The 10,197-nt window shown below is 37.0% G+C and overlaps 1 protein-coding gene across 5 annotated transcripts; it reads right to left on the minus strand.

Moving 5' to 3' along the window:
* Nucleotides 1-4,463: 4,463 nt before the first annotated feature.
* On the minus strand, nt 4,464-8,931 carry LOC103947396 (transcription factor PIF4). 5 transcript variants are annotated; one of them, XM_009358301.3, is made up of 9 exons: nt 8,402-8,613; nt 7,766-7,858; nt 6,783-7,686; nt 6,590-6,694; nt 6,438-6,503; nt 6,281-6,346; nt 5,883-6,194; nt 5,631-5,757; nt 4,464-4,901 (listed from the first exon to the last, which is right to left on the minus strand). In XM_009358301.3, the coding sequence occupies exons 2-9, from the start codon at nt 7,834-7,836 to the stop codon at nt 4,897-4,899; spliced, it is 1,656 nt and encodes a 551-aa protein (XP_009356576.2). In that variant the 5' UTR covers nt 7,837-7,858; nt 8,402-8,613; the 3' UTR covers nt 4,464-4,896. The 5 variants fall into 5 exon arrangements, with proteins under 5 accessions (XP_009356576.2, XP_048434342.1, XP_048434339.1 ...); XM_048578385.1 differs by lacking the exon at nt 8,402-8,613 and adding an exon at nt 8,662-8,931 and having other exon boundaries at nt 4,464-5,757; XM_048578382.1 differs by having other exon boundaries at nt 4,464-5,757; nt 8,402-8,642.
* Nucleotides 8,932-10,197: the final 1,266 nt, after the last annotated feature.

The raw sequence follows: 10,197 nt of genomic DNA on the forward strand, positions 1-10,197 counted from the left end.
AGGCCCAGCCCAGTTGGCTGGGCTAGCCGTTCCAACAATGTGTCCAGAGACATTGATTTCCAAGGTAACATCACCAAATTTCCATCAACGAAAGCAAAGAACCAAAGAAACTGAAGGCATGTTTGGTATTCAATTTGTATTCAGTTTTTTAACTTAAAAACAGTTTTTCAGTTTCAAGCTAAGAATATTTGTTTGGTAAAACTATTTTTAGAAATTGAACTCAAAACCAATTTGAAAAACAGCCTATATTAAAAACAGAAAAAGTTAGTTTTTCAGAGTTTTCAAACTCAACACTGTCCTCTCTCTCTCTCTCTCTCTCTTCCTCCTCTGTCCCAATCTCTTCTCTTTCATCTCTCTCTACTCTAACACCACATCCTCTCTGTCCTCTTTCTACTCTCAAGCCAGATCCTCTCTTTCTTACTTCCGTCAGTGCCACCAATGAATTGATGGGTGCATTTTTTTTTCTTTAAAAAAAATGTGAACATAAAAATAATTTTGAATTTTATACCAAATAAGTTTTGAGTCTTATTGAAAATTGTTCTTAAAAATGGTCTTAAGAAATATTTTTAAAAAGGATGAATTTTTTTAGTAGGATACCAAACAGGCCTTAACTACTTTTTTTTTGGAGAAAAAAAGACCCTTAACCTCTAATGCTATGATTAAGGAAACCATTTAATCTTGCTTAAAAAATAAATAAATAAGAGCATGTAACCAAATTAAGGCTGCAGTTTTGAAGGAAATCTGAAGAGACTCCACCATTAACACAATGTTATTGTGCCAGCAGTTAATGTGCTAGTTGAGCACCTTCTTATGCAGGCCCAATGTGGGATTTGCTATTTTTAAAACTACACAAAAACATTTTGTTTGCAAATGCAAGTCAGGTAACTTAATGAATTTTTTCTAGTGCACATTAAAGTTATACATTTGAACAACAGTCAATAGATTCTCTAAGGTTAAATGATTTAACGGCCTTTATTTAGACGTATAACTTAAATGTGTACTTCTAATGTGCACTAAAAAAAAGTCTCAATTTGTTTGACTCTTCTTCCCGTTCTATTGTATTATGGTGCCCAAGTTAGAGCTCGGAGCCCAATTTTGCAAATGTTGGATTTTGTTGTTTCCAAGCTTACGTCTCATGAGCTTCTCTTCAATTCTTCCAGTCAGTTATTCTACATTATAAACAAAACTTACCGACATACTATTAGGGTAGTGGATTCCATGACATTAATTTTTGTGATTATATAATTATTAATTGATCTTAGGTACAAATATATATGTCTACACATATAACTATTCAAATTGAAATAGTAATCTTAAGTAACAAACAAAAAACTTCATTTTGTCATGGTAAAGAACACCAATGATTGATAGGGAAATCAAATTGATTCATGACGATTTAAACATGGTTGTTAAAATCTATGAAGTGGGGTATAACGATGGTGATGATTAATGCCATGCACATGACTACTGGATATTAATTTTATGTCGATCCAACTTGGATAAGACAAGTTGGGGAAAAAAATGTTCGTGAAAGTTGGCCGGGCAAGTTTTGCTAGAAATGGGACCAATCAGTGATGCCGATCAGTCTTCGTCCACCTTTCCAACATCAAGAAAAAGATATGCAGTGGGGACGACTGAGAGAGATATTAGTAAATAAGAGAAGCTGACCTTTGCCACTAGCTTCAAATGGTTCCTGTATCAGCTCTTGTGGTTATCTGTTTATATGGCCAGATCTTCTGGTGGAGGCCCCATCGGTACAATGTAACAATTGGGAGGCAATAGGAGTCATGGGATGATGACAGTGGTTGTGGTGGTGGTGGTGAGGCCTTGCTATTTCATATTTGCATGTGAATTACATCAATGGACAAAAGACATAAAATAGGGTACAAGTTGGGGGAAGTGAGAACAAAATTTGAAAAGGTTGTACTAAACTTCAGAATATGACATGAATATGATGTATGAGATGTGTAGTCAAGAATCAACTAATCATAGATGACGTCATATAGTATACGGTTGCATACTAAAAAAAAACTAAATCATAACAGTTAACATTTACACGTACTACGTTTGTTGATCATATTGACGATTATATCTAACTTTGATGGAAATAAAACTGGCTCATATAAGCGACTTTCACACAAATTTTCTATTTATGCAAGATGCGATTAGTAAGTGTACTACGTTTAGGTTTACATTTCATTCTACTCTCTGATTAGTGTACGTTAGTTCTCAACTTCTCATTTTCATTTTCTTCCAAGTGAGCTTTTCAGGAACTTGAAAAGATGACAATGAACCGCACCCACTTGGTGGAATATAATGCTATTATCCCATGCATGTCGGAGAAAGCAGAAATCCTTTCTTGCTGGAAAGGGGAATGGATTTTTGATCAATTATTTTATAGATTATAATGATGATGGGAGGCAAATGTCAATTATGCACGTCCACATGTAAGTCATTGTTATATAATATTGTACTTCTAACTAGAACCGCACTAGTTAGTCTAAGTACCAGAACCCTAATCCTTAAATCCTAATAGGCGTTTACGCTGCAGATGTCCGTAGTTTCCCGTTGCTGATGAGTGCAAGTGATTGATGGCATTGCATGAGCCAAAGTGGACCCACCATATATAAGATGTACCAAAGCGTAAGTTAATCGGCCATCAATGCATGTGAGGCCAATATCGCATAAATAATACGACGATTGTTGTCCATTTAAGTAGGCAACTACACTTAACATATTTTCTCAAAGTACCAAATATATGCTACTTTGTGATAATGTTCGAAAAATCGACCTAGATAACTTATAGACCTAGATAACTTATAGACATTAGGCAGTGACCAGCCTCAATTAGGGCCTAGGTGTAGGCGTTATGCAACCGCATTTCTGGCCATTCCACTAAGGAGACAATAACTTTGTGGTGGCTGTTGACTTGAATTCAAAATGCTAAAAATGCAGAAGCACAAAGTTGTATAATTGTCCCTATGACAAGTGTCCAATTCAAATATCTCAAACATAAAAGGCAATTAACTTGGATCCCAAGTCAAATAATGCACTAAATGGATAAGTCGTGCAAGCCATGTGCATGATCCTGGAGTTTGATGACTATGTAACATGGAAGTTTATAGATAAAAAGGTAGCCAATATCAGCCGAAAGTAGTTGTATCACAATAATTATGAATTGAAATGCATATTACTAATTAAATTCTTTTTATTTTATGGTTGTATTTAACTTTTAGGTTAAATTGTTTACGTAGGGATCAAACTATTTGGATTTCACCAATTATTTATTATTTTCTTAATCCCTGATCTGTTATTGACTTCATCAACATCCAACCATAGCTTTAAATTGTACCATCACAATTTCAATTAAATTACTTTTTGCATGAATACATCTTATTAAGTAGTATATCTCAATCTGCTCAAATATCTGTCTTAAGGTTCCAACTAAATAAAAGTATACGTTATGGTGACAACTCAACCAACATGCAACATGAATTAGAGCTCCAGCAGCCACAAAGATTCGAGAATTTACCTTGGTTGCTTCAATGTATCCTCAATCTCTAAATTACGTCTCCACTAATTACAATTAACTTAAATCTAGCTCTGTAGAGCACCCTCATCCGACCGCACCAGGGCAGTTCTTTGGTGCTTCGGAGGCCAGAATCAAAGGCTCCAAGGAAAGAAAGCTAAAGATGAGAGAGAGGGTTAACCCCCAAGAAGGATGGAATAGCACCCCCAAGAGGAAAATAGGACCCCGAATTCTCCAGCTTTCCTTCCTTTTCTCTATTTTTTGTATTTTTTTTTCTCCAGCTTTTTACCCTCCTTTCTAGATCATCTAGCTCTCTCCTTTCATTTGGTTTTTATTTATTTTATTTTTCTATTATAAATTTTGGTTCCACATGAGTATCCAGAAACCTTAACTTAAAATCAGAATGGCACTTTGGTAAATCTTCCAACTATGAAGGTTAAAATAATCACTTTGATCATAAATTGAATTACAAAGTCTAAACGTTAATTGTGTCATAGTTGAGTCAAATAATTAAAGGGTATCACAAGTTGGCTTTGGTTGTATTTTGATTCCAAGACCGCTGTAATTGACTAAGAGACCAAGATATATAAAGCTTGAGATAGGTTATTGATGCTCAACTTTGAAAACGACATACAATAATTTCACAAGAGAGAATCGAACTCAGGATTTCGCAGTGCAAATGTTGAATGCTCTTTATGAATTGAGCAACAAGTCTCTTGAAACATACCATTATTATCATGTGTTCGAACTGTAAGTACAACATTGAATTTACCAAAAAACAAAATTTAAAGGTAAGAAAAAAGAAAAGCTTATGTGATCGTTCAACTTTATTTGTTTATTCATTTGAGTTTTCCAGTTTCTCCATATATCTGCAGTGACAGACAAGCTCCTCACAGGCAAAGCATAAGCATAACGGCGCAAACAAAGAAAACACTTGAAGAAACATATATCAGTTTCCATTAAAATTTCAGGCATCCTTTTACAAGAGGAACATCAATGAGCAGCAATAATATGCCCGTGTTTATACATTTTTATGGGGCATGAACTACCATCTTCCTTTCTTCCCAGAGTAAAAAACTCAACTCAGAAAGCTACACAACTAGTCTTGTGTCCGCTTGTAAGGTTTCGGAACCAGTTCAATGCCGGATTGAGATGTTTGAACTCTTGCAGTAGTTGTTCATTGGCATACGCATACGAGAAGTGACTCTTCGAATTATCTAAATGGTAAGATCATGCGATCCGCGTGAGCAAAAAATGTTCCAATATAATTCAACAACTTCTGCCACCAATTATATGATCTTGTTTTATAAGCCAGCTAGGGCCGGGGGACCATATATAGAGATGAGATAAGTATGCATCCTCTCTCATTAACCTGTTAACATCAGAAAAGAGCAGTGTGTCCACTGAAATTAGTATGACAGTGACACTTATGGCATCAATGATTCAACCAACCAAACTACTTTGAACATATTATCAGTAAAACAGAAGAGCTAGAAGAAGAATTCAATTCAGTGAGACGCGCCCATGTGCTTCTGAACAGATTTGTCCATCGGTAATGGAGATCACATTGGTTGGAATATAGGCCGATACATCTCCAACTTGTGTTTCAATGACGGGTAAGGCCGTCAAGCGGCCTGCATCTGTCTGGTCCGATTGTTTAGCTGACGGGAATGCAAATAGAAAACATCGCCTGGGTGTGTAAAGTTTTTTTTTTTTTTTTTTAAAGTCTCAGTACAGTTAGTGTGAAACCATTAATTATATATTGAAATTTATTTTATCAAGTCTCCGACATGAGATTCTTACATTCTTCAACAGATATGAGCTGCTATACTGCGCAACAAGAATATATGCGGCCAACCCCTTTAGAGAGTAGTAAAAAGTTTGTGACCATTCACTCTCTTGAGAGATGGCAATGAAGATAAGGTGGTAAATGAACACAAAAAATTCAACCGAATTCACCACATAGCCCCTGATTTTGACAGCCACTTGCTAGGGTTCACAGAACTTACTTAAACAAATTATTCCCTTAAGTTTGAAAAAAAGTTATGCATGCTTCTTGTATAAAAAGTGATTATACGTTAAGTGCTTTCAAGTGACTTACTCATTTTTCCACTTAAAGGGTCATTAGTTGCAGCTCCTCCACCGAAAGGTCCACTGCTGAAACCATTTGGTGCCATCATCTTATTCTGCTGTAGAGGTTGGGAGCCAAATCTGAACATATTCATTGGCTACCCAAAAATTTCGATATGATAGAAATGAAAATCGTTTGAGTTAGATAATTAACGATAATAAATTTTTGTGTCTAACAAGACACCGATGACTAATAATTTACTCCAAGACTAAGAAAACAAACCTGAGACATAGTCTGCATGTGATGGAAGTTCATGAGACGCGCGTATTGTTCCTGAAAAGAGGGATTTTGCATCTGGTTGTGGTAATCAATGGGATTCAAGACCGGTGGTTGGCACATTACAGTCTGGTTTGCTGCTGGAGCCACATTCATGCACTGATCAACGAGCGGGTGCCTAGGTAAATGCATCGGATTTTGCATAGAAGGCAAGGCCGGCGGTCCCATTCCCATTCCCATTCCCATTCCCATTCGGGAAATATAGTGCTGCACGCCCGGAAACATCATTGGTGCCATCCCGCTTCCCATCCACATTACCTGAATCAACCAGAAAAGTTATTAGTAGCTTGAGCTACGTACAAACAATATAGGACCAATTTCGGTTTTATGAAGGGATGTTGTACCTGCAGTTGCATCTGAAGTGACTTCAAGTACTCAATTGCCTCATCTAACATTGATGCTTTATCTGTCTGAAAAATTAAGGATCAAATCAGTAAGAGATATTTATAATTAGATAATAATTAAGAAACAATTAAAGGGGTTGTAAGAAAGTAAATTCACCTTGTTAGAATGAGGTATAAGCTCTTGCAATGCTTTCATTTTCTCGTTAATCCGATCTCTCCGTTTCTGCACAAATGGACAAGTTATTAGAAAGAAACAAAAAGTGACAAATTCCGAAACTTTGTAATGCTAGGAAACTTAAAAAATTCTACCCTTTCTGAGAGGTTATGGACTTCAGCAGCACGACTCCTCCTGGTCGATCCTGATCGATGCGCTGACTTACTTCTCGCAGCTGAAGCTGATTCAAGTTCAGCAGCCTAAAACATAAGTAAAATCCTATTAATCGCGGCGAAAATCATTATTACAAGTCATGTGTTGGAAAGAGGGTTTCAATTAAATTTTTACCTCACTTTGGCACTCCGAGTCCGCTGCCTCTCTACCCTTTCTCTTGTTGCTATTGACAACATTAGACTGGTTTCCTCCTCTGCCAAAACTACTACCAGAACCGCCAGAAGACGAAGTAAGCGTTGGATCAAGTGTATCCGTTTTCCCTGTCTCGCTCTGAGGCATTATCTTATGAACGTTGTCGTAGAAATGTCCAGCCGATAAACCAGTAGTTCCATCACAATTGCTTGAAGCCCTGCTCACATCAAGGTCATTTAGAACTTGGTTGCTACCAACGTAACTCGAACCAACTGTCATCACAGAACACTCCCTAACCTCCGCTTGAGCTAAATTTCCGGACTCTTTCCCTCCTAACTGTCCTCTAGAAGATCCCGCTGAAACCCTTCCCGGGGTTGCAAATTGTGAAAAATTAACTATTTTCCCCACGCCTCCTTGATTTTGGTTCTGCTGATCAGTTGAATTAATGTATTGATATCTTGGAGGAGGCATTGGATTTGCAGCGTATTCCACACCAGCAGAGGAATTGCCGTTAGGCCGCGGTGAGTTGGAAACAAGACGCGCTGTGTCAGAAGCATCAAACTTCACAACCTTCTCTCCCTCAAACTGTTTGATTGGTTTGTCAAGCTCAATTGGATCACAGGAAGGGAATTCAGAGAAAAAATGGGAACAAAACTCTTTGTCGAAAGAATCCTCAAGCGGATAGTGGATAAGTGAAACGGTGTCGTCATCTTGAATCGGATTACTTGAATTCCCATACAACCCCTCAGACCTTATTGATTGCTGATCATGTTTCTGAACTTGTCTCGATTGATCATTCGGATTAAAACTTGGTTTTCGATGCGTTTGGCTGTTCAAAACTACTTGCCCATTTCTCCACAAGAGCTCTACAAGTTCATGGTCTGGCCTGTAAAATATTTCCCCCCTATCAAGATAGCTCAACATGGAAGGCGAAAACTTTGAGAATAAGTAAAGAGAATACAGACCCTATTGATTTCTTCTGGTTGGTCAAGGGGAGATCAGACTCAAAGTTCCACTCGGGAATGCAAGAATTCATGTCTCTGAGCAGACAGAAATTGCTGCAAAACAAAGAAAGAAGACAGATTTAGAGATGATTGCAAATGATTAATACTACTATAATTCGAAGTTGTGATATCTCAAAAACTTTAAAAAATGCTGCATGCTAAAAATGGAACCAATCCTAAGAACCCCAAATATATAACTACAAAATTTAATATCCTGTTTACCAGACCACATAAAGTTTGTGGATTAAAAAATTCAGAACTCTTCATCATTAAAGTATTGATTAACATAAAAAATCATTAAAAATTTAGAATATAATAATCCCTACCATAAAAACACGCAAAAGATGGAGAAATTTCAACAGGAAAGTTGCAGTTGGAAATAGAGACATCGTTCACCACTTAAAGGAAAATATTATTAAGAAAAATAAGATAAGAAAGAATAAAGAAGATTATGACATGAAAATTTTTCTGCTTTTCCACAAAAGTAGAAACCCAAAAAGCAAAAAGGAATTCTTTTATTGCATAGAGCAATAGAAACCCAGAAGGGAAATGAGAAATAAAAGAAAACCCAAAGCAGAAAACTGAATAGAAAAGCACCCCTGATCAAAAGCACGCCTCCTGAACTGGAAACTGAAGGCTTACAGTAAGCTCTAAACTGCTGTTGTTAAAAGCACTTCTTTTTCTCTCTCCCCCTCTCTTTGTGGTTGTGAGGTGAGCTTGGAGGGCGACAAGAAACTGGGAATCCGACCAAATTAATGAGATTTTTACAGCAGTTAGAGTTAAGACATGGCTTGTTGTCAGTGAGAGCAAGGATTGGCTAGTGACACAGAGCTACATATTTCTACAGAAACCCATACCATCACGCCACGTGGCAGTTACCCACTTGTGCTATGCTGAAAACTTGTGGCTAGGTCAGTTGCTTGTACAATGCAGGATGGTGTGGAAAATGGAAGACTGGGATTGGTTATTTTAAGGCAGCCAAAATCTACAACTTGAAGGGCAATTGATCTGTGATCTGATAATGTGAGAGGGTGGTACCACGTGTGCATTGGCAGTGGTATTTTATTGGACAATGATGAAGGACAAGATTGTCAGAGGCAAAGTTTCTGTTGACAGCTTGGCCTAGATTGGCAAATTTTTTGATTGCTGGATGATGCAATTGCAAATCTGCACTTATCTTGTTCTTATCTCCACGGAAGGTAGAAGTAAGGAAAAAGAAAAGCTATGAAGTCAACTTTTTTCTCTTTTTTTTTTTTAATTTATATTAATTTATATTTTTTATCAGTTTCAGCTTTGAGTTCCGTCTAAGAGTTGGAAAAAGAATTAGTCAATTGTTGTAAAATCAACGGTGTGTACAGTGGAATAAATAAAATAAGATATAAAATTTACAAGGTTCTTCTACAGTTAGTGTGACTGAAATACGTCTACAGAGCAGCAGTGGTGCTTTCATTATAATTTAGAATAATTGAAGTACAAAATAACTCTCTGTTATCTCGTCTCCTCTTCCTCTCTTTTCTCTCTTCCTCTTCGTGAACTTATTGCTTTGATGTTGTGGAGTTTGTATTTTATAGAAAATAGGAGTCGTATAAGGCAAGCTTCGGCAAATAGTAGAATGACCCATTATTTTATTCTTCAAGTGGACATCCACTGTTCTACAACATTTCTCCTAGATGGCCACAAGTCTTTGATTGACTCGTTAAAATCTTGATCTGTTTTTGGATGCTCCCCCTGATGATATGAGCTACGCTTGCTATGGTGTTGCTATGGTGTGACTTGTTTGATGAGGTATTCTCGGAGAGGAAGAAAACGGAGTATTTCGAGATGCTTTGTTGAAGATGCATTCTCGAAGATGAGGAAAAGTTAGGTATTCTTACAGGTCTGCCTTGTTATGGAGAACGGAGGTCGACATATATAGAGATTTCTCAATAACAAGTAGTGGTACTGTGCCTTTACTTTTGTTAGCAACTGTGGTGTAATTAGAACAGTAAGATTTACGCATTTTCAACTTTGTCAAAAATCTTTGACAAAGTTGCACGTGATATCTAAAAAGTTGAGATTGCGTCTAAGAAATGTTAATGAACTTTGATCCAGGAAATCCGGTTTTTGAAATTCTGAGAATGATGCTTTTCAATCTCCAAACAAGTGGCTATGTTGCCTCTTCTTTTTATAGAGTCATCAATTGTGCTCAAAATGTATGCTCGGAAAACTGCAGGATGTAGAAATTTCCCTTTCTTGCACTTTTGAGATTTTATCTGACCTTATTTTTCCTTCATCATTTCTGAAAATGGCTTGCCCATCTAATATTTGCTTAGATTTGAGTCTTAGGAGTGATACAGACGAGCAGCGTCATGATAATATATGGTGCACGTCCTTTTTATCTTCTAATGGTCCTC

The sequence above is a fragment of a genome, unplaced genomic scaffold, assembly GCF_019419815.1.
Source record: "Pyrus x bretschneideri cultivar Hongxiangsu unplaced genomic scaffold, Pyrus_bretschneideri_v1 Contig12, whole genome shotgun sequence".
Classification (NCBI taxonomy): domain Eukaryota; kingdom Viridiplantae; phylum Streptophyta; class Magnoliopsida; order Rosales; family Rosaceae; genus Pyrus; species Pyrus x bretschneideri.